This window comes from Oncorhynchus mykiss, chromosome 21 (genome assembly GCF_057628025.1).
Source record: "Oncorhynchus mykiss isolate SJ-2025 chromosome 21, ASM5762802v1, whole genome shotgun sequence".
Taxonomy (NCBI): domain Eukaryota; kingdom Metazoa; phylum Chordata; class Actinopteri; order Salmoniformes; family Salmonidae; genus Oncorhynchus; species Oncorhynchus mykiss.
In genome coordinates, this window is record NC_143042.1 from 57,238,137 (window position 1) to 57,265,724 (window position 27,588).

Consider the following 27,588-nt stretch of genomic DNA (forward strand, 5'->3'; position numbering starts at 1 on the left):
ATGGAGTAAACAATAAACAAGTCAATAACACAGTAGAAAACAAAGGGGGGAGTCTATATACAATGTGTGCAAAAGGCATGAGGTAGGCGAATAATTACAATTTTGCAGATTAGTCAGATCCTAGTTCATATGTCGATTTTTATGTTCCTTTTGATGGTGTAGAAGGCCCTTCTCTCTCTCTGTCCATTTCTCTACCTTCTCTCCTTACCACTCTTTCTCTCTCCCTCCAATTACATTTTTCAATTTCATTTTAAGGGGCTTTATTGGCATGGGAAACATATGTTTACATTGCCAAAGCAAGTGAAATTAAACTATAAAAATGAACAGTAAACATTACTCTCACCAAAGTTCCAAAATAACAAAGACATTTCAAATGTTATATTATATGCAAATAGTTACTGCTTCTTAGCCAATGATCAGCGGGGGTTCTTCTGTTCCACAACTCGCCACGCTCCAATCAGCCGCACGCAGCGACAGACAGCTGGAAGGAACGAACACTCTCCTCGCCCACAATAACACCTCCCTCCCCTCCTCATCCCACTCTCTTCTCCTCCCCGCCGTGAGCGCCCCGGGAGGAGCCCGGCCCCGTTATACCTTTGCGTGCTCCCTTCCCTCTCCCCTCCCCTCCCGTCACTCACTGCGCGTCTTTGAGGATGCAAGCAGGCACAGCGCGTCTTATCAGTCTGCCCTCCCTCCCTCCGCCATCATTCATTATTATCCCTCTTTTCCTTCCCACTAGCCTCACAGGTCGCCATAACCTGCTCGAGACTTTTACCCGTTTCCGCCGTTTGGTTTTTAACCCCACGGGTAACGTTTACCGAAGGGAGGCAGATCAGTGTGTCGGTGCCCCCTCCCTCCTCTCCTCTCTACCAGACAGAGACAGACATGCTCCACGGTGGGTGCTCGCGCTTCCCGCCTCCTTTCCCCTCCGGGAGTCGGTGAGTAGGTAACAGCGTCCATCTTCTTTCTCCGTTAGCTGCTGCATGCTGTCTTCCTGTACGGTGCTGTAGACCAACAGGAGAGAGAGAGACGTGGGCTCGCGGGGAGGTTCAATTTCCACAGCTGGTGACCTTCCGCCGCTCGCGCCGCCGGCTGTCTGACCAGATAATTAGTTATAGCCCTGGGGTTCAACGGGCCACACACACACACACACACACAGTGTCATATGTATTGATTATAGAATTGATTATAAGGTTGCTGCTAGTACTATTTTATTTTAATACAATTTAGAGAGATATATGGATACACCTGCAGGGTTTGTCACTGATGATAACATAAAATATTGATCCTAAACACACATACACACACACACAGACACACACACACACACACAGACACACACACACACACACACACACACACACACACAGACACACACACACACACACACACAGACACACACACACACTGGGTTTGGTGCAAGGGGTGTTATTTGAGTGTTGTGAGGAGAACATTACTGTAACATATCAGATTTGTCCATTAGAGAGAGGGGGAGGGAGGGAGAGGAGAGAGAGGGGGGATAGTGAGGGGGAGGGAGGGAGAGGAGAGGGGAGAGAGAGACTCAGAGAGGGGGAGAGAGGGAGGGAGAGGAGAGAGGGTAGAGGACAATGAAATTGTACTGAAACAAGAGACTCTGAGAGATGGATTGGGGAGAAACTGTATTTTTGAGGGTCAGGGAGGAATAGAAAGAAGGACGATGAGAGAGAGAGCCAGCTTGGAGTCTTAACAAATGAGATGTTCTGTTTGGGAAAATAATGGTGTTTTGGATATACGCAGAAAATAAGGTCTGAGGTGGAGACTGGACACTGGAGATCCGTTTTGGTTGTATGAGATAATATCAGTCACTTTATGAATTATCTTTATTTTCTCTGTGCTTCAGATTTCGGAAAGTTTTCAGACTTTTTCCACTTTTTTTTCTGTTTACGTTGCAGCCTCATTCTAACATGGATTAAATAAAACATTATAAAATTAAATAAAACATCCTCATCAATCTCCACACAATGCCCCTTAATGACAAAGCCAAAACACGTTTTTAGAAATGTTTGCAAATGTATTAAAAATTCAAAACTAAAAAACCTTATTTACGTAAGTATTCAGAACCTTTGATATGAGACTCGAGAGAGAGAGAGAGAGAGAGAGAGAGAGACAGAGATACAGAGAGAGATACAGAGAGAGACAGAGAGACAGAGAGAGACAGAGACAGAGACAGAGAGAGAGAGAGAGAGAGAGAGAGACAGAGAGAGACAGAGAGACAGAGAGAGACAGAGAGAGAGAGAGAGACAGAGAGAGAGAGAGAGAGACAGAGAGAGACAGAGAGACAGAGAGAGACAGAGAGACAGAGAGAGACAGAGAGAGAGAGACAGAGACACAGAGAGAGAGACAGAGACAGAGACAGAGAGACAGAGAGAGAGAGAGAGAGAAGGCCCTTGGTGGATTCAACTCCTCAGTAAAAAGGCACATGACAGTCTGCTTGGAGTTTGCCACAAGGCACCTAGAGGACTATCAGATTCTCTGGTCTGATGAAACTAAGATTGAACTCTTTGGCCTGAGTGCCAAGGGTCATGTCTGGGGGAAACCTGGCACCATCCCTACGGTGAAGCATGGTGGTGGCAACATCATGCTGTGGGGATGTTTTTCAGCGGCAGGGACTGGGAGACTAGTCAGGATCGAGGGAAAGATGAACAGAGCAAAGTACAGAGAGATCCTTGATGAAAACCTGCTCCAGAGCGCTCAGGACCTCAGACTGGGATGAAGGTTCACCTTCCAACAGGACAACGACCCTAAGCACACAGCCAACACAACGCAGGAGTGGCTTTGGGACAAGTCTCTGAATGTCCTTGAGGGGCCCGGCCAGAGCCTGGACATGAACCCGATCGAACATCTCTGAAGAGACCTGAAAATAGCTGTGCAGCGACGCTCCCCATCCAACCTGACAGAGCTTGAGAGGATCTGCAGAGAAGAATGGGAGAAACTCCCCAAGTACAGGTGTGCCAAGCTTGTAGCGTCATACCCAAGAAGACTGGAGGCTGTAATTGCTGCCAAAGGTGCTTCAACAAAGTACTGAGTAAAGGGTCTGAATACTTATGTAAATGTGACATTTTTCTTCTTTTTTAAAAATATACGTTTACGCAAAAATGTAAAAAAAACAAACAGTTTTTGGGTATTGTGATGTCATTATGGGGCATTGTGATGTCATTATGGGGCATTGTGATGTCATTATGGGATATTGTGATGTCATTATGGGGTATTGTGATGTCAATATGGGGTATTGTGATGTCATTATGAGGCATTGTGATGTTATTATGGGGTATTGTGATGTCATTATGGGGTATTGTGATGTCAATATGGGGTATTGTGATGTCATTATGAGGCATTGTGATGTCATTATGGGGTATTGTGATGTCATTATGGGGTATTGTGATATCATTATTGGGTATTGTGATGTCATTATGGGGTATTGTGATATCATTATTGGGTATTGTGATGTCAATATGGGGTATTGTGATGTCATTATGAGGCAATGTGATGTCATTATGGGGTATTGTGATGTCATTATGGGGTATTGTGATGTCATTATGGGGTATTGTGATGTTATTATGGCAAATTTTGTGTTTAGATTGATGAGGGAAAAAAAACAATTTTATCCATTTTAGAATAAGGCTGTACACTTAACAAAATGTGGAAAACGTCAAGGGGTCTGAATACTTTCAGAATGCACTGTAAATGCTTCATCACACACATGAACGTACATTTTGTGTGCACTACCTCATCACTATCTCACCACTGCCTCATCACTACCTCATCACTACCTCACCACTACCTCATCACTACCTCATCACTACCTCACCACTACCTCATCACTACCTCATCACTACCTCACCACTACCTCATCACTACCTCACCACTACCTCATCACTACCTCATCACTACCTCACCACTACCTCATCACTACTTCACCACTACCTCATCACTACCTCACCACTACCTCATCACTACCTCACCACTACCTCATCACTACCTCATCACTACCTCACCACTACCTCATCACTACCTCATCACTACCTCACCACTACCTCATCACTACCTCATCACTACCTCATCACTACCTCACCACTACCTCATCACTACCTCATCACTACCTCACCACTACCTCATCACTACCTCACCACTACCTCACCACTACCTCATCACTACCTCACCACTACCTCATCACTACCTCATCACTACCTCACCACTACCTCATCACTACCTCATCACTACCTCATCACTACCTCATCACTACCTCACCACTACCTCATCACTACCTCATCACTACCTCACCACTACCTCATCACTACCTCATCACTACCTCATCACTACCTCACCACTACCTCACCACTACCTCATCACTACCTCACCACTACCTCATCACTACCTCATCACTACCTCACCACTACCTCATCACTACCTCATCACTACCTCATCACTACCTCATCACTACCTCACCACACACAGCTTTTTATTCTCAAGTCAGTTTGGTGGAAACGCCACATGTTTTCTTCATGCAGATTTTAGAATATTTGCATGAAAATCTGTCGTGTAGTGGTTTATAGTACTCAAGTAAAAATACTTTAAAGTACTTAAGTAGTTTTTTGGGGTATCTGTACTTTACTATTTATATTTTTGACAACATTTACTCCACTACGGTCCTAAAGAATTAAGGTACTTTTTACTCCGTACATTTTCCCTGACACCCAAAAGTACTCGTTACATTTGTAATGCTCAGCAGGACAGGAAACTGGTCAAATTCACACACTTATCAAGAGAATGTCCCTGGTCATCCCTACTGCCTCTGATCTGGCAGACTCACTATGTCTGAGTGTTGGAGAGCGGCCCCCTGGCTATCTGTAAATAAATAAAACAACAAAATGGTGCCCTTTGCTTAATATAAGGAATGTGAAATGATTAATACTTTTACTTTTGATACGTAAGTATATTTCAAACCAAATACTTTGAGACTTTTACTCAAGTAATATTTTACTGGGTGTCTTGTCACTTTTACTTGAGTAATTTTCTATTAAGGTATCTTTACTTTTACTCAAGTATGACAATTGAGTACTTTTTCCACCACTGCTAAACTTGTGAGAGAGAGATTGAGAGGATTTAGTTAGACCAAACTAAGCCAGTGGTTAGAGGATTTAGTTAGACCAAACTAAGCCAGTGGTTAGAGGATTTAGTTAGACCAAACTAAGTCAGTGGTTAGAGGATTTAGTTAGACCAAACTAAGCCAGTGGTTAGAGGATTTAGTTAGACCAAACTAAGTCAGTGGTTAGAGAATTTAGTCAGACCAAACTAAGTCAGTGGTTAGAGGATTTAGTCAGACCAAACTAAGTCAGTGGTTAGAGGATTTAGTCAGACCAAACTAAGCCAGTGGTTAGAGGATTTAGTTAGACCAAACTAAGCCAGTGGTTTTAGAGGATTTAGTTAGACCAAACTAAGTCAGTGGTTAGAGGATTTAGTTAGACCAAACTAAGCCAGTGGTTAGAGGATTTAGTTAGACCAAACTAAGTCAGTGGTTAGAGGATTTAGTTAGACCAAACTAAGTCAGTGGTTAGAGGATTTAGTTAGACCAAACTAAGCCAGTGGTTTTAGAGGATTTAGTTAGACCAAACTAAGCCAGTGGTTAGAGGATTTAGTTAGACCAAACTAAGTCAGTGGTTAGAGGATTTAGTTAGACCAAACTAAGTCAGTGGTTAGAGGATTTAGTTAGACCAAACTAAGCCAGTGGTTAGAGGATTTAGTTAGACCAAACTAAGCCAGTGGTTAGAGGATTTAGTCAGACCAAACTAAGTCAGTGGTTAGAGGATTTAGTTAGACCAAACTAAGTCAGTGGTTAGAGGATTTAGTTAGACCAAACTAAGCCAGTGGTTAGAGGATTTAGTTAGACCAAACTAAGCCAGTGGTTAGAGGATTTAGTTAGACCAAACTGATTCTGGCATGTTGTTTCTGTATGTGTATGTTAAGTTATTCACTATTTAAAAAATGTATATATTTCTCTCTCTCCTTAGAGAGGTCTTCAAATGAGACCATAAAGGGTTATATCTTCTGACAGACAGCAACCCGAGACTGACCAACACAACCACAGACCTCCAACCGTGTTCCCACAGTATGGTCATGTCTGGTCTGACCAGGTCCAGCAGTGTACACAACGATCACAGCGGTCACAACCTGTCCTCAACCACAACCACGCACGGTCACCACCCCGATCAGAGCGGTGCGGTCGCCGTGGGCGGTTGTGGTCTCACTCCGGTCCTGGACTATACGGCTGAGATGGAGCGCTACCAATCCTTCGCTAACTTCTACACTAAAACCAACGTGAACATGAACGCAGTTAACAGCATGAACTTCCCTCAGTCGGCCAAGCTCGCCCACATCACCGCTCCTATGTTCCCCGGCGGCAGGCTCGGAGTGGGCGTGGCGGGCGTGACGCCGTGGGGTTGTCATGACAACATCAACATGAATATGAACGTCAACGCGGCGATGCTTTGGGGGCGGAAACCTCCCGTGCATCAGACCACGCCCCTAGCGCCGCCCACAACACACCCGTCGCCCTCGACAACGCACATGCAGCCCCACCGGACCGGCGCCGTGGCGGGCGGTCAGGGTGGAGAGGGCAAGCAGCACGCAAGACATGGAGGACACGCCTCCTCACAGGGACAGGAAATGCATCATCATCACGGGAATAACAACTTCCAGTCCGGCTATGCTGCCGCCAATCACATGACCAAACAGGGCCATGCCCACCAGGACATGCTCAGCCTATCGAATCGCAGCAGCAGTGGCAACGGAGGAGGAGGCGGAGTCAACGGGGTCAACATGTCCAACTTCCCCGCCGGAATGCTGGGGTTACCACCCGGAGTCATCGTCATGGCGATGGGGTCGCACAATAACATTTCGGACTCCTCCCACTTCCAGATGACGACCAATCATAACCAACTTCTGTCGGACTGCCACCATGTCAACCAGACAAACCCCTCACCCTGCTCTTCAACCTCGCCGGGGATGACCTCTGGGGGTCAGGGGTCAGGAGCCTCCAAGAGGAAGAGGAAGCGGTGTGGAGTGTGTGCCCCCTGCAGAAGACTGATTAACTGTGGGGTGTGTTCAGCCTGTAGAAACAGGAAGACAGGTCATCAGATCTGTAAGTTCAGGAAGTGTGACGAACTGAAGAAGAAGGCTGGGAGTATACAGCTAGAGGTAGGAGACAGACACACACACACACAGACACACACACACAGACACACACACACACACACACACACACACACACACACACACACACACACACACACACACTCCCCCTCATGGATTTAAAAGGACCGGTGTGAGGAATATGTTGGAGACAGCACCAATCCAATGCTTTTTTAAATGCGTGAGGGTTTAGTGAACAAGTGCACACTTCAGGATAGGGGTAGAGAATCAGAATGCAGCCTATTCCATCCCTAGCCCCTACCACGTAGGCCGGGGGTCTCAAACCCACTCGGTCCTCAACCAGGAACATTTATTATATTTTCTCTTCGGCAAAAGATAGTTTTAGGAATTTTCGACCCTGTTGGTCACGTCATAACCGTTAGAGTAAAATCATTATCTCCTCGGTAACTGACTTCAGGGAGGGGGGGTGTTGCCAAGGCAACCGAAGACTCATTTGCTATTTGTTTTCTGCAAGAAACCATCAAGTTTCATCCCGTTGTAGATTCCATGTTACTGTAGAGTCCATTTTACTGTAGAGTCCATTTTACTGTAGAGTCCATGTTACTGTAGAGTCCATGTTACTGTAGAGTCCATGTTACTGTAGAGTCCATTTTACTGTAGGGTCCATTTTACAGCAGAGTGCCCATGTTACATTAGGGTCCATTTCACAGCAGAATGCCCATGTACCTGTAGGGTCCATTTTACAGCAGAATGCCCATGTTACTGTAGGGTCCATTTTACAGCAGAATGCCCATGTTACTGTAGGGTCCATTTTACAGCAGAGTGCCCATGTTACTGTAGGGTCCATTTTACAGCAGAATGCCCATGTTACTGTAGAGTCCATTTTACAGCAGATTGCCCATGTTACTGTAGGGTCCATTTTACAGCAGAATGCCCATGTTACTGTAGGGTCCATTTTACAGCAGAATGCCCATGTTACTGTAGGGTCCATTTTACAGCAGAGTGCCCATGTTACCGTAGGGTCCATTTTACAGCAGAATGCCCATGTTACTGTAGGGTCCATTTTACAGCAGAATGCCCATGTTACTGTAGGGTCCATTTTACAGCAGAATGCCCATGTTAGTGTAGAGTCCATTATACAGCAGAATGCCCATGTTACTCTAGGGTCCATTTTACAGCAGAATGTCCATGTTACTGAAGGGTCCATTTTACAGCAGAATGCCCATGTTACTGTAGAGTCCATTTTACAGCAGAATGCCCATGTTACTGTAGGGTCCATTTTACAGCAGAATGCCCATGTTAGTGTAGAGTCCATTTTACAGCAGAATGCCCATGTTACTGTAGGGTCCATTTTACAGCAGAATGCCCATGTTACTGTAGAGTCCATTTTACAGCAGAGTGCCCATGTTACCGTAGGGTCCATTTTACAGCAGAGTGCCCATGTTACTGTAGGGTCCATTTTACAGCAGAATGCCCATGTTACTGTAGGGTCCATTTTACAGCAGAATGCCCATGTTACTGTAGGGTCCATTTTACAGCAGAATGCCCATGTTACTGTAGGGTCCATTTTACAGCAGAAGACATCTCTCTGTAACATAAATTATATGTGTAACGTAGTATAAACTCTCTCTCTCCCCCTCCCCTCCATCTCTCTCCTTCTCTCTATTGCTATCTCTCTCCCCTCCCCTCCATCTCTCTCCTTCTCTCTATTGCTATCTCTCTCCCCTCCCCTCCATCTCTCTCCTTCTCTCTATTGCTATCTCTCTCCCCCTCCATCTCTCTCCTTCTCTCTATTGCTATCTCTCTCCCCCTCCATCTCTCTCCTTCTCTCTATTGCTGTCTCTCTCTCCCCCCTCCCCTCCATCTCTCTCCTCTCCCTCTCTCTCCCCCCTCCCCTCCATCTCTCTCTCCTCTCTCTCTCCCTCTCTCCCCCTCCCCTCCATCTCTCTCTCCTCTCTCTCTCTCTCCCCACTCCATCTCTCTCTCTCCCCCCCTCCATCTCTCTCTCCTCTCTCTCTCTCTCTCTCTCCCCTCTCCCCTCCATCTCTCTCTCCTCTCTCTCTCTCTCTCTCTCCCCACTCCATCTCTCTCTCTCTGTCTCTCTCTCTCTCTCTCCCCCTCCCCTCATCTATCTCTCTCTCTCCCCCCTCCCCTCCATCTCTCTCTCTCCTCTCTCTCCCCCCTCCCCTCCATCTCTCTCTCCTCTCCCCTCCATCTCTCTCTCCTCTCTCTCCCTCTCTCTCTCTCTCTCCCCCTCCCCTCCATCTCTCTCTCTCTCCTCTCTCTCTCTCCCCACTCCATCTCTCTCTCTCCTCTCTCTCTCTCTCTCTCTTTCTGTGTTATTCAACTCTCCCCACACTGCTCTGCCAGCTCCAATTAACTGTAATTACCAGTACGTGTGTGTGTCATCAATGCATGCCTGTGCGTATGTTTGTGTGTGAGCGTGTGTGTGTCATCAATGCATGCCTGTGCGTATGTTTGTGTGTGAGCGTGTGTGTGTGATTGTGTGTGTGTTAGCGTGTGTGTGTCATCAATGCATGCCTGTGTGTTAGCGTGTGTGTGCCACTTCAGGTTTTCAGGTCCCTTTAGGGAACCAGTGCTCGTCACCAGCTGCTCTCAGTTCTGTTAGCGAGGTAAGCACCACGGCACACTACACATCACACAGTGTCTCTCTCTCACTCTCACCACACACACACACACCCTGCAGAGAGGTGCAGAGTGTGTCAGACTGATAGTTGGTGCAAACTAATGATAATCAGTGTAGAGGAAAGGTGTGTTCACGTCAACATTAGACCTCTGAGTCCTCTCCACACTCCCGCCACGCTGGGGGAGAGGGGGATTTAGCCGTGCTAACCTTCTAATGTAGCATCTAATGGGAGGAGAGCTGTGGGTGACTACCCCAACGTGTGTTCAGGAGCTCATTAGAATGTTCCCTTGCTGCAAGCAGAGGGATCATCTCTGTTCCTCTGGGAGAGGAGGGGAGAGAGAGAAGAGAATGAGAGAGGAGGAGGGAGGGAGAGAGAGTGAGAGGAGGGAGGATAGAAGGGGGAGGATGGAGGGAGGGAGAGAGGAGGGAGGGAGGATGGAGGGAGAGAGGAGAATAAGAGAGGAGGAGGGAGGGAGAGGAGGAGGGAGGTAGAGAGGAATAGATGAGAGAGGAGGGGGGATGAGAAGGAGGGAGGGAGGAGAAGGAGGGAGGGAGGAGAGAAGGAGTGATGACAGAAGGAGGGAGAGAGGAATGAGGGAGGGAAAGAGAGGGGAGTGAGGAGGAGGGGGAGAGAGGAGGGAGGAATGAGGGAGAGAGGATGGAGGTAGGGAGAGAGGGGGGAAGAGGGAGGGATGAGTGAGGAGTGAGGGATGAGAAGGAGGGATGAGAGGAGTGAGAGAAGGGGGGGTGAGAGGGAGAGATGAGGGAGGGAGAGATGAGAGGGAGAGATGAGGGGATGAGAGGGAGAGAGGAGGGAGGGATGAGAGGGGGAGAAGAAGGGGGATTAGAGAGAGAGGGATAAGAGGGGAGGGAGAGAGGAGAGAGGATTGAGTGAGAGAGAGGAAGGAGGGAGGGATGAGAGGGAGGGAGGATTGAGTGAGAGGAAGGAGGGAGGGATGAGAGGGAGGGAGAGAGGAGGGAGGATTGAGTGAGAGGTAGGAGGGAGGGATGAGGGGAGGGAGAGAGGAGGGAGGATTGCAGCAGCAGCTACTCTTCCTGGGGTTTATTATGGATCCCCATTAGTTCCTGCCAAGGCAGCAGCTACTCTCCCTGGGGTTTATTATGGATCCCCATTAGTTCCTGTCAAGACAGCAGTTACACTTCCTGGGGTTTATTATGGATCCCCATTAGTTCCTGCCAAGGCAGCAGCTACTCTTCCTGGGGTTTATTATGGATCCCCATTAGTTCCTGCCAAGGCAGCAGCTACTCTTCCTGGGGTTTATTATGGATCCCCATTAGTTCCTGCCAAGGCAGCAGCTACTCTTCCTGGGGTTTATTATGGATCCCCATTAGTTCCTGTCAAGGCAGCAGCTACTCTTCCTGGGGGTTTATTATGGATCCCCATTAGTTCCTGCCAAGGCAGCAGCTACTCTTCCTGGGGGTTTATTATGGATCCCCATTAGTTCCTGCCAAGGCAGCAGCTACTCTTCCTGAGGTTTATTATGGATCCCCATTAGTTCCTGCCAAGGCAGCAGCTACTCTTCCTGGGGTTTATTATGGATCCCCATTAGTTCCTGTCATGGCAGCAGCTACTCTTCCTGGGGTTTATTATGGATCCCCATTAGTTCCTGCCAAGGCATCAGCTACTCTTCCTGAGGTTTATTATGGATCCCCATTAGTTCCTGCCAAGGCAGCAGCTACTCTTCCTGGGGTTTATTATGGATCCCCATTAGTTCCTGTCATGGCAGCAGCTACTCTTCCTGGGGTTTATTATGGATCCCCATTAGTTCCTGTCAAGGCAGCAGCTACTCTTCCTGGTGTTTATTATGGATCCCCATTAGTTCCTGCCAAGGCAGCAGCTACTTTTCCTGGGGTTTATTATGGATCCCCATTAGTTCCTGTCATGGCAGCAGCTACTCTTCCTGGGGTTTATTATGGATCCCCATTAGTTCCTGTCAAGGCAGCAGCTACTCTTCCTGGGGTTTATTATGGATCCCCATTAGTTCCTGCCAAGGCAGCAGCTACTCTTCCTGGGGTTTATTAGGGATCCCCATTAGTTCCTGTCAAGGCAGCAGCTACTCTTCCTGGGGTTTATTATGGATCCCCATTAGTTCCTGTCAAGGCAGCAGCTACTCTTCCTGGGGTTTATTATGGATCCCCATTAGTTCCTGCCAAGGCAGCAGCTACTCTTCCTGGGGTTTATTATGGATCCCCATTAGTTCCTGCCAAGGCAGCAGCTACTCTTCCTGAGGTTTATTATGGATCCCCATTAGTTCCTGCCAAGGCAGCAGCTACTCTTCCTGGGGTTTATTATGGATCCCCATTAGTTCCTGTCATGGCAGCAGCTACTCTTCCTGGGGTTTATTATGGATCCCCATTAGTTCCTGTCAAGGCAGCAGCTACTCTTCCTGGGGTTTATTATGGATCCCCATTAGTTCCTGCCAAGGCAGCAGCTACTCTTCCTGGGGTTTATTAGGGATCCCCATTAGTTCCTGTCAAGGCAGCAGCTACTCTTCCTGGGGTTTATTATGGATCCCCATTAGTTCCTGCCAAGGCAGCAGCTACTCTTCCTGGGGTTTATTATGGATCCCCATTAGTTCCTGCCAAGGCAGCAGCTACTCTTCCTGAGGTTTATTATGGATCCCCATTAGTTCCTGTCATGGCAGCAGCTACTCTTCCTGGGGTTTATTATGGATCCCCATTAGTTCCTGCCAAGGCAGCAGCTACTCTTCCTGAGGTTTATTATGGATCCCCATTAGTTCCTGCCAAGGCAGCAGCTACTCTTCCTGGGGTTTATTATGGATCCCCATTAGTTCCTGCCAAGGCAGCAGCTACTCTTCCTGAGGTTTATTATGGATCCCCATTAGTTCCTGCCAAGGCAGCAGCTACTTTTCCTGGGGTTTATTATGGATCCCCATTAGTTCCTGTCATGGCAGCAGCTACTCTTCCTGGGGTTTATTATGGATCCCCATTAGTTCCTGTCAAGGCAGCAGCTACTCTTCCTGGGGTTTATTATGGATCCCAATTAGTTCCTGCCAAGGCAGCAGCTACTCTTCCTGGGGTTTATTATGGATCCCCATTAGTTCCTGTCATGGCAGCAGCTACTCTTCCTGGGGTTTATTATGGATCCCCATTAGTTCCTGTCAAGGCAGCAGCTACTCTTCCTGGTGTTTATTATGGATCCCCATTAGTTCCTGCCAAGGCAGCAGCTACTTTTCCTGGGGTTTATTATGGATCCCCATTAGTTCCTGTCATGGCAGCAGCTACTCTTCCTGGGGTTTATTATGGATCCCCATTAGTTCCTGTCAAGGCAGCAGCTACTCTTCCTGGGGTTTATTATGGATCCCCATTAGTTCCTGCCAAGGCAGCAGCTACTCTTCCTGGGGTTTATTAGGGATCCCCATTAGTTCCTGTCAAGGCAGCAGCTACTCTTCCTGGGGTTTATTATGGATCCCCATTAGTTCCTGCCAAGGCAGCAGCTACTCTTCCTGGGGTTTATTATGGATCCCCATTAGTTCCTGCCAAGGCAGCAGCTACTCTTCCTGAGGTTTATTATGGATCCCCATTAGTTCCTGTCATGGCAGCAGCTACTCTTCCTGGGGTTTATTATGGATCCCCATTAGTTCCTGCCAAGGCAGCAGCTACTCTTCCTGAGGTTTATTATGGATCCCCATTAGTTCCTGTCATGGCAGCAGCTACTCTTCCTGGGGTTTATTATGGATCCCCATTAGTTCCTGTCAAGGCAGCAGCTACTCTTCCTGGGGTTTATTATGGATCCCAATTAGTTCCTGCCAAGGCAGCAGCTACTCTTCCTGGGGTTTATTATGGATCCCCATTAGTTCCTGTCATGGCAGCAGCTACTCTTCCTGGGGTTTATTATGGATCCCCATTAGTTCCTGTCAAGGCAGCAGCTACTCTTCCTGGTGTTTATTATGGATCCCCATTAGTTCCTGCCAAGGCAGCAGCTACTTTTCCTGGGGTTTATTATGGATCCCCATTAGTTCCTGTCATGGCAGCAGCTACTCTTCCTGGGGTTTATTATGGATCCCCATTAGTTCCTGTCAAGGCAGCAGCTACTCTTCCTGGGGTTTATTATGGATCCCCATTAGTTCCTGCCAAGGCAGCAGCTACTCTTCCTGGGGTTTATTAGGGATCCCCATTAGTTCCTGTCAAGGCAGCAGCTACTCTTCCTGGGGTTTATTATGGATCCCCATTAGTTCCTGCCAAGGCAGCAGCTACTCTTCCTGGGGTTTATTAGGGATCCCCATTAGTTCCTGTCAAGGCAGCAGCTACTCTTCCTGGGGTTTAGTTCCTGCCAAGGCAGCAGCTACTCTTCCTGGGGTTTATTATGGATCCCCATTAGTTCCTGCCAAGGCAGCAGCTACTCTTCCTGGGGTTTATTATGGATCCCCATTAGTTCCTGCCAAGGCAGCAGCTACTCTTCCTGAGGTTTATTATGGATCCCCATTAGTTCCTGTCATGGCAGCAGCTACTCTTCCTGGGGTTTATTATGGATCCCCATTAGTTCCTGCCAAGGCAGCAGCTACTCTTCCTGAGGTTTATTATGGATCCCCATTAGTTCCTGCCAAGGCAGCAGCTACTCTTCCTGGGGTTTATTATGGATCCCCATTAGTTCCTGTCATGGCAGCAGCTACTCTTCCTGGGGTTTATTATGGATCCCCATTAGTTCCTGTCAAGACAGCAGCTACTCTTCCTGGTGTTTATTATGGATCCCCATTAGTTCCTGCCAAGGCAGCAGCTACTTTTCCTGGGGTTTATTATGGATCCCCATTAGTTCCTGTCATGGCAGCAGCTACTCTTCCTGGGGTTTATTATGGATCCCCATTAGTTCCTGTCAAGGCAGCAGCTACTCTTCCTGGGGTTTATTATGGATCCCCATTAGTTCCTGCCAAGGCAGCAGCTACTCTTCCTGGGGTTTATTAGGGATCCCCATTAGTTCCTGTCAAGGCAGCAGCTACTCTTCCTGGGGTTTATTATGGATCCCCATTAGTTCCTGCCAAGGCAGCAGCTACTCTTCCTGGGGTTTATTATGGATCCCCATTAGTTCCTGCCAAGGCAGCAGCTACTCTTCCTGAGGTTTATTATGGATCCCCATTAGTTCCTGTCATGGCAGCAGCTACTCTTCCTGGGGTTTATTATGGATCCCCATTAGTTCCTGCCAAGGCAGCAGCTACTCTTCCTGAGGTTTATTATGGATCCCCATTAGTTCCTGCCAAGGCAGCAGCTACTCTTCCTGGGGTTTATTATGGATCCCCATTAGTTCCTGTCAAGGCAGCAGCTACTCTTCCTGGGGTTTATTATGGATCCCCATTAGTTCCTGCCAAGGCAGCATCTACAATTCCTGGGGTTTATTATGGATCCCCATTAGTTCCTGCCTAGGCAGCAGCTACTCTTCCTGGGGTTTATTATGGATCCCCATTAGTTCCTGTCAAGGCAGCAGCTACTCTTCCTGGGGTTTATTATGGATCCCCATTAGTTCCTGCCAAGGCAGCATCTACACTTCCTGGGGTTTATTATGGATCCCCATTAGTTCCTGCCAAGGCAGCAGCTACTCTTCCTGGGGTTTATTATGGATCCCCATTAGTTCCTGTCAAGGCAGCAGCTACACTTCCTGGGGTTTATTATGGATCCCCATTAGTTCTTGTCAATGCAGCAGCTACTCTTCCTGGGGTTTATTATGGATCCCCATTAGTTATTGTGAGTGTATAGTGGGCATGTTATTGTGTGTGAATAGTGGGTATGTTATTGTGTGTGTATAGTGGGTATGTTATTGTGTGTGTGTGTATAGTGGGTATGTTATTGTGTGTGTATAGTGGGTATGTTATTGTGTGTGTATAGTGGGTATGTTATTTTGTGTGTATAGTGGGTATGTTATTGTGTGTGTATAGTGGGCATGTTATTGTGTGTGTGTGTATAGTGGGCATGTTATTGTGTGTGTGTGTGTATAGTGGGCATGTTATTGTGTGTGTGTGTGTGTATAGTGGGCATGTTATTGTGTGTGTGTGTGTGTATAGTGGGCATGTTATTGTGTGTGTGTGTGTGTATAGTGGGCATGTTATTGTGTGTGTGTGTGTGTATAGTGGGTATGTTATTGTGTGTGTATAGTGGGCAAGTTATTGTGTGTGTCTCTTCACAGTCCCCCCTGTTCCATAAGGTGTATTTTTATCAGTTTTTAAATCTAATTCTCCTGCTGCATCAGTTACCTGATGTGGAACAGAGTTCCATGTAGTCATGGCTCTATGTAGTACTGTGGAATAGAGGTCCATGTAGTCATGGCTCTATGTAGTACTGTGGAATAGAGTTCCATGTAGTCATGGCTCTATGTAGTACTGTGGAATAGAGTTCCATGTAGTCATGGCTCTATGTAGTACTGTGGAATAGAGTTCCATGTAGTCATGGCTCTATGTAGTACTGTGGAATAGAGTTCCATGTAGTCATGGCTCTATGTAGTACTGTGGAATAGAGTTCCATGTAGTCATGGCTCTATGTAGTACTGTGGAATAGAGTTCCATGTAGTCATGGCTCTATGTTGTACTGTGGAATAGAGGTCCAGGTAGTCATGGCTCTATGTAGTACTGTGGAATAGAGTTCCATGTAGTCATGGCTCTATGTGGTACTGTGGAATAGAGATCCATGTAGTCATGGCTCTATGTAGTACTGTGGTATAGAGTTCCATGTAGTCATGGCTCTATGTAGTACTGTGGAATAGAGTTCCATGTAGTCATGGCTCTATGTAGTACTGTGGAATAGAGTTCCATGTAGTCATGGCTCTATGTAGTACTGTGGAATAGAGTTCCATGTAGTCATGGCTCTATGTAGTACTGTGGAATAGAGTTCCATGTAGTCATGGCTCTATGTAGTACTGTGGAATAGAGTTCCATGTAGTCATGGCTCTATGTGGTACTGTGGAATAGAGTTCCATGTAGTCATGGCTCTATGTAGTACTGTGGAATAGAGTTCCATGTAGTCATGGCTCTATGTAGTACTGTGGAATAGAGTTCCATGTAGTCATGGCTCTATGTGGTACTGTGGAATAGAGTTCCATGTAGTCATGGCTCTATGTAGTACTGTGGAATAGAGTTCCATGTAGTCATGGCTCTATGTAGTACTGTGGAATAGAGTTCCATGTAGTCATGGCTCTATGTAGTACTGTGGAATAGAGTTCCATGTAGTCATGGCTCTATGTAGTACTGTGGAATAGAGTTCCATGTAGTCATGGCTCTATGTGGTACTGTGGAATAGAGTTCCATGTAGTCATGGCTCTATGTAGTACTGTGGAATAGAGTTGCATGTAGTCATGGCTCTATGTAGTACTGTGGAATAGAGTTCCATGTAGTCGTGGCTCTATGTAGTACTGTGGAATAGAGTTCCATGTAGTCATGGCTCTATGTAGTACTGTGGAATAGAGTTCCATGTAGTCATGGCTCTATGTAGTACTGTGGAATAGAGTTCCATGTAGTCATGGCTCTATGTAGTACTGTGGAATATAGTTCCATGTAGTCATGGCTCTATGTAGTACTGTGGAATAGAGTTCCATGTAGTCATGGCTCTATGTAGTACTGTGGAATAGAGTTCCATGTAGTCATGGCTCTATGTAATACTGTGCACCTCCCATAGTCTGTTCTGGACTTGGGGACTGTGAAGAGACCTCTGGTGGCATGTCTTGTAGGTTATGTATGGGTGTCTGAGCTGTGTTCTAGTAGTTTAAACAGACCTCTGGTGGCATGTCTTGTGGGGTATGGATGGGTGTCTGAGCTGTGTGCTAGTAGTTTAAACAGACCTCTGGTGGCATGTCTTGTGGGGTATGTATGGGTGTCTGAGCTGTGTTCTAGTAGTTTAAACAGACCTCTGGTGGCATGTCTTGTGGGGTATGTATGGGTGTCTGAGCTGTGTTCTAGTAGTTTAAACAGACCTCTGGTGGCATGTCTTGTGGGGTATGTATGGGTGTCTGAGCTGTGTGCTAGTAGTTTAAACAGACCTCTGGTGGCATGTCTTGTGGGGTATGTATGGGTGTCTGAGCTGTGTTCTAGTAGTTTAAACAGACCTCTGGTGGCATGTCTTGTGGGCTATGTATGGGTGTCTGAGCTGTGTGCTAGTAGTTTAAACAGACCTCTGGTGGCATGTCTTGTGGGGTATGTATGGGTGTCTTAGCTGTGTTCTAGTAGTTTAAACAGACCTCTGGTGGCATGTCTTGTGGGCTATGTATGGGTGTCTGAGCTGTGTTCTAGTAGTTTAAACAGACCTCTGGTGGCATGTCTTGTGGGCTATGTATGGGTGTCTGAGCTGTGTTCTAGTAGTTTAAACAGACCTCTGGTGGCATGTCTTGTGGGGTATGTATGGGTGTCTGAGCTGTGTTCTAGTAGTTTAAACAGACCTCTGGTGGCATGTCTTGTGGGGTATGTATGGGTGTCTGAGCTGTGTTCTAGTAGTTTAAACAGACCTCTGGTGGCATGTCTTGTGGGCTATGTATGGGTGTCTGAGCTGTGTTCTAGTAGTTTAAACAGACTTCTGGTGGCATGTCTTGTGGGCTATGTATGGGTGTCTGAGCTGTGTGCTAGTAGTTTAAACAGATCTCTGGTGGCATGTCTTGTGGGGTATGTATGGGTGTCTGAGCTGTGTTCTAGTAGTTTAAACAGACCTCTGGTGGCATGTCTTGTGGGCTATGTATGGGTGTCTGAGCTGTGTGCTAGTAGTTTAAACAGACCTCTGGTGGCATGTCTTGTGGGGTATGTATGGGTGTCTTAGCTGTGTTCTAGTAGTTTAAACAGACCTCTGGTGGCATGTCTTGTGGGCTATGTATGGGTGTCTGAGCTGTGTTCTAGTAGTTTAAACAGACCTCTGGTGGCATGTCTTGTGGGGTATGTATGGGTGTCTGAGCTGTGTTCTAGTAGTTTAAACAGACCTCTGGTGTTATGTCTTGTGGGGTATGTATGGGTGTCTGAGCTGTGTTCTAGTAGTTTAAACAGACCTCTGGTGGCATGTCTTGTGGGGTATGTATGGGTGTCTGAGCTGTGTTCTAGTAGTTTAAACAGACCTCTGGTGGCATGTCTTGTGGGCTATGTATGGGTGTCTGAGCTGTGTTCTAGTAGTTTAAACAGACCTCTGGTGGCATGTCTTGTGGGCTATGTATGGGTGTCTGAGCTGTGTGCTAGTAGTTTAAACAGACCTCTGGTGGCATGTCTTGTGGGGTATGTATGGGTGTCTGAGCTGTGTTCTAGTAGTTTAAACAGACCTCTGGTGGCATGTCTTGTGGGCTATGTATGGGTGTCTGAGCTGTGTGCTAGTAGTTTAAACAGACCTCTGGTGGCATGTCTTGTAGGGTATGTATGGGTGTCTGAGCTGTGTGCTAGTAGTTTAAACAGACCTCTGGTGGCATGTCTTGTGGGGTATGTATGGGTGTCTGAGCTGTGTGCCAGTAGTTTAAACAGACCTCTGGTGGCATGTCTTGTGGGCTATGGATGGGTGTCTGAGCTGTGTGCTAGTAGTTTAAACAGACCTCTGGTGGCATGTCTTGTAGGGTATGTATGGGTGTCTGAGCTGTGTGCCAGTAGTTTAAACAGACCTCTGGTGGCATGTCTTGTAGGGTATGTATGGGTGTCTGAGCTGTGTTCTAGTAGTTTAAACAGACCTCTGGTGGCATGTCTTGTGGGGTATGTATGGGTGTCTGAGCTGTGTTCTAGTAGTTTAAACAGACCTCTGGTGGCATGTCTTGTGGGGTATGTATGGGTGTCTGAGCTGTGTTCTAGTAGTTTAAACAGACCTCTGGTGGCATGTCTTGTGGGGTATGTATGGGTGTCTGAGCTGTGTTCTAGTAGTTTAAACAGACCTCTGGTGGCATGTCTTGTGGGGTATGTATGGGTGTCTGAGCTGTGTTCTAGTAGTTTAAACAGACCTCTGGTGGCATGTCTTGTGGGCTATGTATGGGTGTCTGAGCTGTGTGCTAGTAGTTTAAACAGACCTCTGGTGGCATGTCTTGTGGGGTATGTATGGGTGTCTGAGCTGTGTTCTAGTAGTTTAAACAGACCTCTGGTGGCATGTCTTGTAGGGTATGTATGGGTGTCTGAGCTGTGTGCTAGTAGTTTAAACAGACCTCTGGTGGCATGTCTTGTAGGGTATGTATGGGTGTCTGAGCTGTGTTCTAGTAGTTTAAACAGACCTCTGGTGGCATGTCTTGTGGGGTATGTATGGGTGTCTGAGCTGTGTTCTAGTAGTTTAAACAGACCTCTGGTGGCATGTCTTGTGGGGTATGTATGGGTGTCTGAGCTGTGTGCCAGTAGTTTAAATAGACCTCTGGTGGCATGTCTTGTAGGGTATGTATGGGTGTCTGAGCTGTGTTCTAGTAGTTTAAACAGACCTCTGGTGGCATGTCTTGTGGGGTATGTATGGGTGTCTGAGCTGTGTGTTAGTAGTTTAAACAGACCTCTGGTGGTATGTCTTGTGGGCTATGGATGGGTGTCTGAGCTGTGTTCTAGTAGTTTAAACAGACTTCTGGTGGTATGGATGGGTGTCTGAGCTGTGTTCTAGTAGTTTAAACAGACCTCTGGTGGCATGTCTTGTGGGGTATGTATGGGTGTCTGAGCTGTGTGCTAGTAGTTTAAACAGACCTCTGGTGGCATGTCTTGTGGGGTATGTATGGGTGTCTTAGCTGTGTTCTAGTAGTTTAAACAGACCTCTGGTGGCATGTCTTGTGGGCTATGTATGGGTGTCTGAGCTGTGTGCTAGTAGTTTAAACAGACCTCTGGTGGCATGTCTTGTAGGGTATGGATGGGTGTCTGAGCTGTGTGCTAGTAGTTTAAACAGACCTCTGGTGGCATGTCTTGTGGGGTATGTATGGGTGTCTGAGCTGTGTGCTAGTAGTTTAAACAGACCTCTGGTGGCATGTCTTGTGGGGTATGTATGGGTGTCTGAGCTGTGTGCCAGTAGTTTAAACAGACCTCTGGTGGCATGTCTTGTAGGGTATGTATGGGTGTCTGAGCTGTGTGCTAGTAGTTTAAACAGACCTCTGGTGGCATGTCTTGTAGGGTATATATGGGTGTCTGAGCTGTGTGCTAGTAGTTTAAACAGACCTCTGGTGGCATGTCTTGTGGGCTATGTATGGGTGTCTGAGCTGTGTGCTAGTAGTTTAAACAGACCTCTGGTGGCATGTCTTGTAGGGTATGTATGGGTGTCTGAGCTGTGTTCTAGTAGTTTAAACAGACCTCTGGTGGCATGTCTTGTGGGGTATGTATGGGTGTCTGAGCTGTGTGCCAGTAGTTTAAACAGACCTCTGGTGGCATGTCTTGTAGGGTATGTATGGGTGTCTGAGCTGTGTGCTAGTAGTTTAAACAGACCTCTGGTGGCATGTCTTGTAGGGTATGTATGGGTGTCTGAGCTGTGTGCTAGTAGTTTAAACAGACCTCTGGTGGCATGTCTTGTAGGGTATGTATGGGTGTCTGAGCTGTGTGCCAGTAGTTTAAACAGACCTCTGGTGGCATGTCTTGTAGGGCATGTTTGGGTGTCTGAGCTGTGTGCTAGTAGTTTAAACAGACCTCTGGTGGCATGTGTTGTGGGCTATGTATGGGTGTCTGAGCTGTGTGCTAGTAGTTTAAACAGACCTCTGGTGGCATGTCTTGTGGGCTATGTATGGGTGTCTGAGCTGTGTGCTAGTAGTTTAAACAGACCTCTGGTGGCATGTCTTGTGGGGTATGTATGGGTGTCTGAGCTGTGTTCTAGTAGTTTAAACAGACCTCTGGTGGCATGTCTTGTGGGCTATGTATGGGTGTCTGAGCTGTGTTCTAGTAGTTTAAACAGACCTCTGGTGGCATGTCTTGTGGGGTATGTATGGGTGTCTGAGCTGTGTGCTAGTAGTTTAAACAGACCTCTGGTGGCATGTCTTGTGGGCTATGTATGGGTGTCTGAGCTGTGTTCTAGTAGTTTAAACAGACCTCTGGTGGCATGTCTTGTAGGGTATGTATGGGTGTCTGAGCTGTGTTCTAGTAGTTTAAACAGACCTCTGGTGGCATGTATTGTGGGGTATGTATGGGTGTCTGAGCTGTGTGCTAGTAGTTTAAACAGACCTCTGGTGGCATGTCTTGTGGGCTATGTATGGGTGTCTGAGCTGTGTTCTAGTAGTTTAAACAGACCTCTGGTGGCATGTCTTGTGGGGTATGTATGGGTGTCTGAGCTGTGTGCTGGTAGTTTAAACAGACCTCTGGTGGCATGTCTTGTGGGCTATGTATGGGTGTCTGAGCTGTGTTCTAGTAGTTTAAACAGACCTCTGGTGGCATGTCTTGTAGGGTATGTATGGGTGTCTGAGCTGTGTGCTAGTAGTTTAAACAGACCTCTGGTGGCATGTCTTGTGGGGTATGTATGGGTGTCTGAGCTGTGTGCTAGTAGTTTAAACAGACCTCTGGTGGCATGTCTTGTGGGCTATGTATGGGTGTCTGAGCTGTGTGTCTGAGCACGAGTTTCAATACCAAAAGCTGCACTGAAGTCTAACAAAACAGCCCCCACAATCTGTTTATTATTGAAGTCTAACAAAACAGCCCCCACTATCTGTTTATTATTGAAGTCTAACAAAACGGCCCCCACAATCTGTTTATTACTGAAGTCTAACAAAACAGCCCCCACAATCTGTTTATTACTGAAGTCTAACAAAACAGCCCCCACAATCTGTTTATCATCAATTTCTCTCAGCCAATCATCTGTCATTTATGTAAGTGCTGTGCTTGTTGAATGTCCTTCCCTATAAGCGTGCTGAAAGTCTGTTGTCAGTTTGTTTACTGTAAAATAGCATTGTATCTGGTCAAACACAATGTTTCCCAGAAGTTTACTGAGGGTTGAAAACAATAATTTCTTCACCACTTCCACACTGACTTCACAGAATTAAAAAGTACAATTCTTGTCTTTCATAATTCAGTCCGATATGCTTGGATGTGTAGTGTCAGCGTTTGGTGTTGGCATGTCATCCCTAAGGTTGCTAATCTTGCCAATGAAAAAATCATTAGAGTAGGTTAAGGTTTTGTAATGAATGAGTCTTTTTTCCCCAAAATGTCATCTAACTCCAAAGCGTTTAACTGTCATTCTTTGTCATTTATCTTCGTTTCATAGTGTAGTTTCTTCTTCTTCTTGTTCAGTTTAGTCTCATTCTAACAGTCCAGTCTCTATTCCCACTGGTCAGTATTCTAACAGTCCAGTCTCTATTCCCACTGGTCAGTATTCTAACAGTCCAGTCTCTATTCCCACTGGTCAGTATTCTAACAGTCCAGTCTCTATTCCCACTGGTCAGTATTCTAACAGTCCAGTCTCTATTCCCACTGGTCAGTATTCTAACAGTCCAGTCTCTATTCCCACTGGTCAGTATTCTAACAGTCCAGTCCAGTCTCTATTCCCACTGGTCAGTATTCTAACAGTCCAGTCCAGTCTCTATTCCCACTGGTCAGTATTCTAACAGTCCAGTCTCTATTCCCACTGGTCAGTATTCTAACAGTCCAGTCTATATTCCCACTGGTCAGTATTCTAACAGTCCAGTCTCTATTCCCACTGGTCAGTATTCTAACAGTCCAGTCTCTATTCCCACTGGTCAGTATTCTAACAGTCCAGTCTCTATTCCCACTGGTCAGTATTCTAACAGTCCAGTCTCTATTCCCACTGGTCAGTATTCTAACAGTCCAGTCTCTATTCCCACTGGTCAGTATTCTAACAGTCCAGTCCAGTCTCTATTCCCACTGGTCAGTATTCTAACAGTCCAGTCCAGTCTCTATTCCCACTGGTCAGTATTCTAACAGTCCAGTCTCTATTCCCACTGGTCAGTATTCTAACAGTCCAGTCTCTATTCCCACTGGTCAGTATTCTAACAGTCCAGTCTCTATTCCCACTGGTCAGTATTCTAACAGTCCAGTCTCTATTCCCACTGGTCAGTATTCTAACAGTCCAGTCCAGTCTCTATTCCCACTGGTCAGTATTCTAACAGTCCAGTCTCTATTCCCACTGGTCAGTATTCTAACAGTCCAGTCCAGTCTCTATTCCCACTGGTCAGTATTCTAACAGTCCAGTCTCTATTCCCACTGGTCAGTATTCTAACAGTCCAGTCTCTATTCCCACTGGTCAGTATTCTAACAGTCCAGTCCAGTCTCTATTCCCACTGGTCAGTATTCTAACAGTCCAGTCTCTATTCCCACTGGTCAGTATTCTAACAGTCCAGTCTCTATTCCCACTGGTCAGTATTCTAACAGTCCAGTCTCTATTCCCACTGGTCAGTATTCTAACAGTCCAGTCTCTATTCCCACTGGTCAGTATTCTAACAGTCCAGTCCAGTCTCTATTCCCACTGGTCAGTATTCTAACAGTCCAGTCTCTATTCCCACTGGTCAGTATTCTAACAGTCCAGTCCAGTCTCTATTCCCACTGGTCAGTATTCTAACAGTCCAGTCTCTATTCCCACTGGTCAGTATTCTAACAGTCCAGTCTCTATTCCCACTGGTCAGTATTCTAACAGTCCAGTCTCTATTCCCACTGGTCAGTATTCTAACAGTCCAGTCTCTATTCCCACTGGTCAGTATTCTAACAGTCCAGTCCAGTCTCTATTCCCACTGGTCAGTATTCTAACAGTCCAGTCCAGTCTCTATTCCCACTGGTCAGTATTCTAACAGTCCAGTCCAGTCTCTATTCCCACTGGTCAGTATTCTAACAGTCCAGTCCAGTCTCTATTCCCACTGGTCAGTATTCTAACAGTCCAGTCCAGTCTCTATTCCCACTGGTCAGTATTCTAACAGTCCAGTCCAGTCTCTATTCCCACTGGTCAGTATTCTAACAGTCCAGTCTCTATTCCCATTGATCAGTATTCTAACAGTCCAGTCCAGTCTCTATTCCCACTGGTCAGTATTCTAACAGTCCAGTCCAGTCTCTATTCCCACTGGTCAGTATTCTAACAGTCTAGTCCAGTCTCTATTCCCACTGGTCAGTATTCTAACAGTCCAGTCCAGTCTCTATTCCCACTGGTCAGTATTCTAACAGTCCAGTCCAGTCTCTATTCCCACTGGTCAGTATTCTAACAGTCCAGTCTCTATTCCCACTGGTCAGTATTCTAACAGTCCAGTCCAGTCTCTATTCCCACTGGTCAGTATTCTAACAGTCCAGTCTCTATTCCCACTGGTCAGTATTCTAACAGTCCAGTCTCTATTCCCACTGGTCAGTATTCTAACAGTCCAGTCTCTATTCCCACTGGTCAGTATTCTAACAGTCCAGTCTCTATTCCCACTGGTCAGTATTCTAACAGTCCAGTCCAGTCTCTATTCCCACTGGTCAGTATTCTAACAGTCCAGTCCAGTCTCTATTCCCACTGGTCAGTATTCTAACAGTCCAGTCCAGTCTCTATTCCCACTGGTCAGTATTCTAACAGTCCAGTCCAGTCTCTATTCCCACTGGTCAGTATTCTAACAGTCCAGTCCAGTCTCTATTCCCACTGGTCAGTATTCTAACAGTCCAGTCCAGTCTCTATTCCCACTGGTCAGTATTCTAACAGTCCAGTCTCTATTCCCATTGATCAGTATTCTAACAGTCCAGTCCAGTCTCTATTCCCACTGGTCAGTATTCTAACAGTCCAGTCCAGTCTCTATTCCCACTGGTCAGTATTCTAACAGTCTAGTCCAGTCTCTATTCCCACTGGTCAGTATTCTAACAGTCCAGTCCAGTCTCTATTCCCACTGGTCAGTATTCTAACAGTCCAGTCTCTATTCCCACTGGTCAGTATTCTAACAGTCCTGTCCAGTCTCTATTCCCACTGGTCAGTATTCTAACAGTCCAGTCCAGTCTCTATTCCCACTGGTCAGTATTCTAACAGTGCGTTTCCTTCTCTCCTCAGAGTCCTCCCTCAGTGCCCAGTGGAGAAGCTTTCAGATGGTTCTTCTAGATGTCAGACCACAACCTCACTCCAAATGTGACCACAACCTCACTCCAAATGTGACCACAACCTCACTCCAAATGTGACCACAATCTCACTCCAAATGTGACCACAACCTCACTCCAAATGTGACCACAACCTCATTCCAAATGTGACCACAACCTCACTCCAAATGTGACCACAACCTCACTCCAATGTGACCACAACCTCAATCCAATGTGACCACAACCTCACTCCAATGTGACCACAACCTCACTCCAATGTGACCACAACCTCACTCCAATGTGACCACAACCTCACTCCAATGTGACCACAACTTAATCTCAACATGACCACATTGGCACTTCTTCCCTTCCTCACTCAGACAGACAGAGCTCTTATACCTCCAAACCCATACCCAACTTGGAAACTTTACAGTCAGTGGTCTAACCACGGTTGAATAGTGTGATCTAACCACGGTTGAATAGTGTGGTCTAACCACGGTTGAATAGTGTGATCTAACCACGGTTGAATAGTGTGGTCTAACCACGGTTGAATAGTGTGATCTAACCACGATCTCCCAACTCCACTGATCATGATCCTTTCCTACTACTACCATACTACAGTGGACTACACTACTAGTATACTAGTGGACTACACTACTACTGCTATACTACAGTGGAATATACTACTAGTATACTAGTGGACTACACTACTACTACTACTATACTACAGTGGACTACACTACTACAACTACTATACTACAGTGGACTACACTACTACTACTATACTACAGTGGACTACACTACTACTACTACTATACTACAGTGGACTACACTACTAGTATACTAGTGGACTACACTACTACTACTACTACTATACTACAGTGGACTACACTACTAGTATACTAGTGGACTACACTACTACTACAACTATTATACTACAGCGGACTACACTACCATACTACTGTGGACTACACTACTACTATACTACAGTGGGCTACACTACTACTGCCATACTACAGTGGACTACACTACTACTATACTACAGTGGACTATACTACTACTACTGCTATACTACAGTGGACTACACTACTACTATACTACAGTGGACTATACTACTACTACTGCTATACTACAGTGGACTACACTACTACTATACTACAGTGGACTATACTACTACTACTGCTATACTACAGTGGACTACACTACCACTATACTACAGTGGACTACACTACTACTATACTAGTGGACTACACTACTACTACAACTACTATACTACAGTATACTACACTACTACTACTATACTATAGTGGACTACACTACTACTATACTACAGTGGACTACACTACTACTATACTAGTAGACTACACTACTACTACAACTACTATACTACAGTAGACTACACTACTACTACTATACTACAGTGGACTACACTACTACTATACTAGTGGACTACACTACTACTACAACTACTATATTACAGTAGACTACACTACTACTACTATACTACAGTGGACTACACTACTACTATACTACAGTGGACTACACTACTACTGCTATACTACAGTGGACTACACTACTACTATACTACAGTGGACTTCACTACTACTGCTATACTACAGTGGACTACACTACTACTACACTACAGTGGACTACACTACTACTATACTACAGTGGACTACACTACTACTATACTACAGTGGACTACACTACTACTATACTACAGTGGACTACACTACTACACTACTATACTACAGTGGACTACACTACCATACTACTATACTACAGTGGACTACACTACTATACTACATTGGACTACACTACTACTATACTACAGTGGACTACACTACTACTACTACTATACTACAGTGG

General features: G+C 46.2%; 1 protein-coding gene across 1 annotated transcript; it reads left to right on the forward strand.

Annotated features, from left to right (window-relative positions):
- Positions 1 to 6,047: 6,047 nt before the first annotated feature.
- LOC118942984 (uncharacterized) lies at positions 6,048 to 26,137 on the forward strand. Its single transcript, XM_036958443.2, has 2 exons — positions 6,048 to 7,233; positions 25,697 to 26,137. Exons 1-2 carry the CDS (start codon positions 6,148 to 6,150, stop codon positions 25,742 to 25,744), a joined length of 1,134 nt encoding a protein of 377 aa, XP_036814338.1. The 5' UTR covers positions 6,048 to 6,147; the 3' UTR covers positions 25,745 to 26,137.
- The last annotated feature ends 1,451 nt before the right edge of the window (positions 26,138 to 27,588 follow it).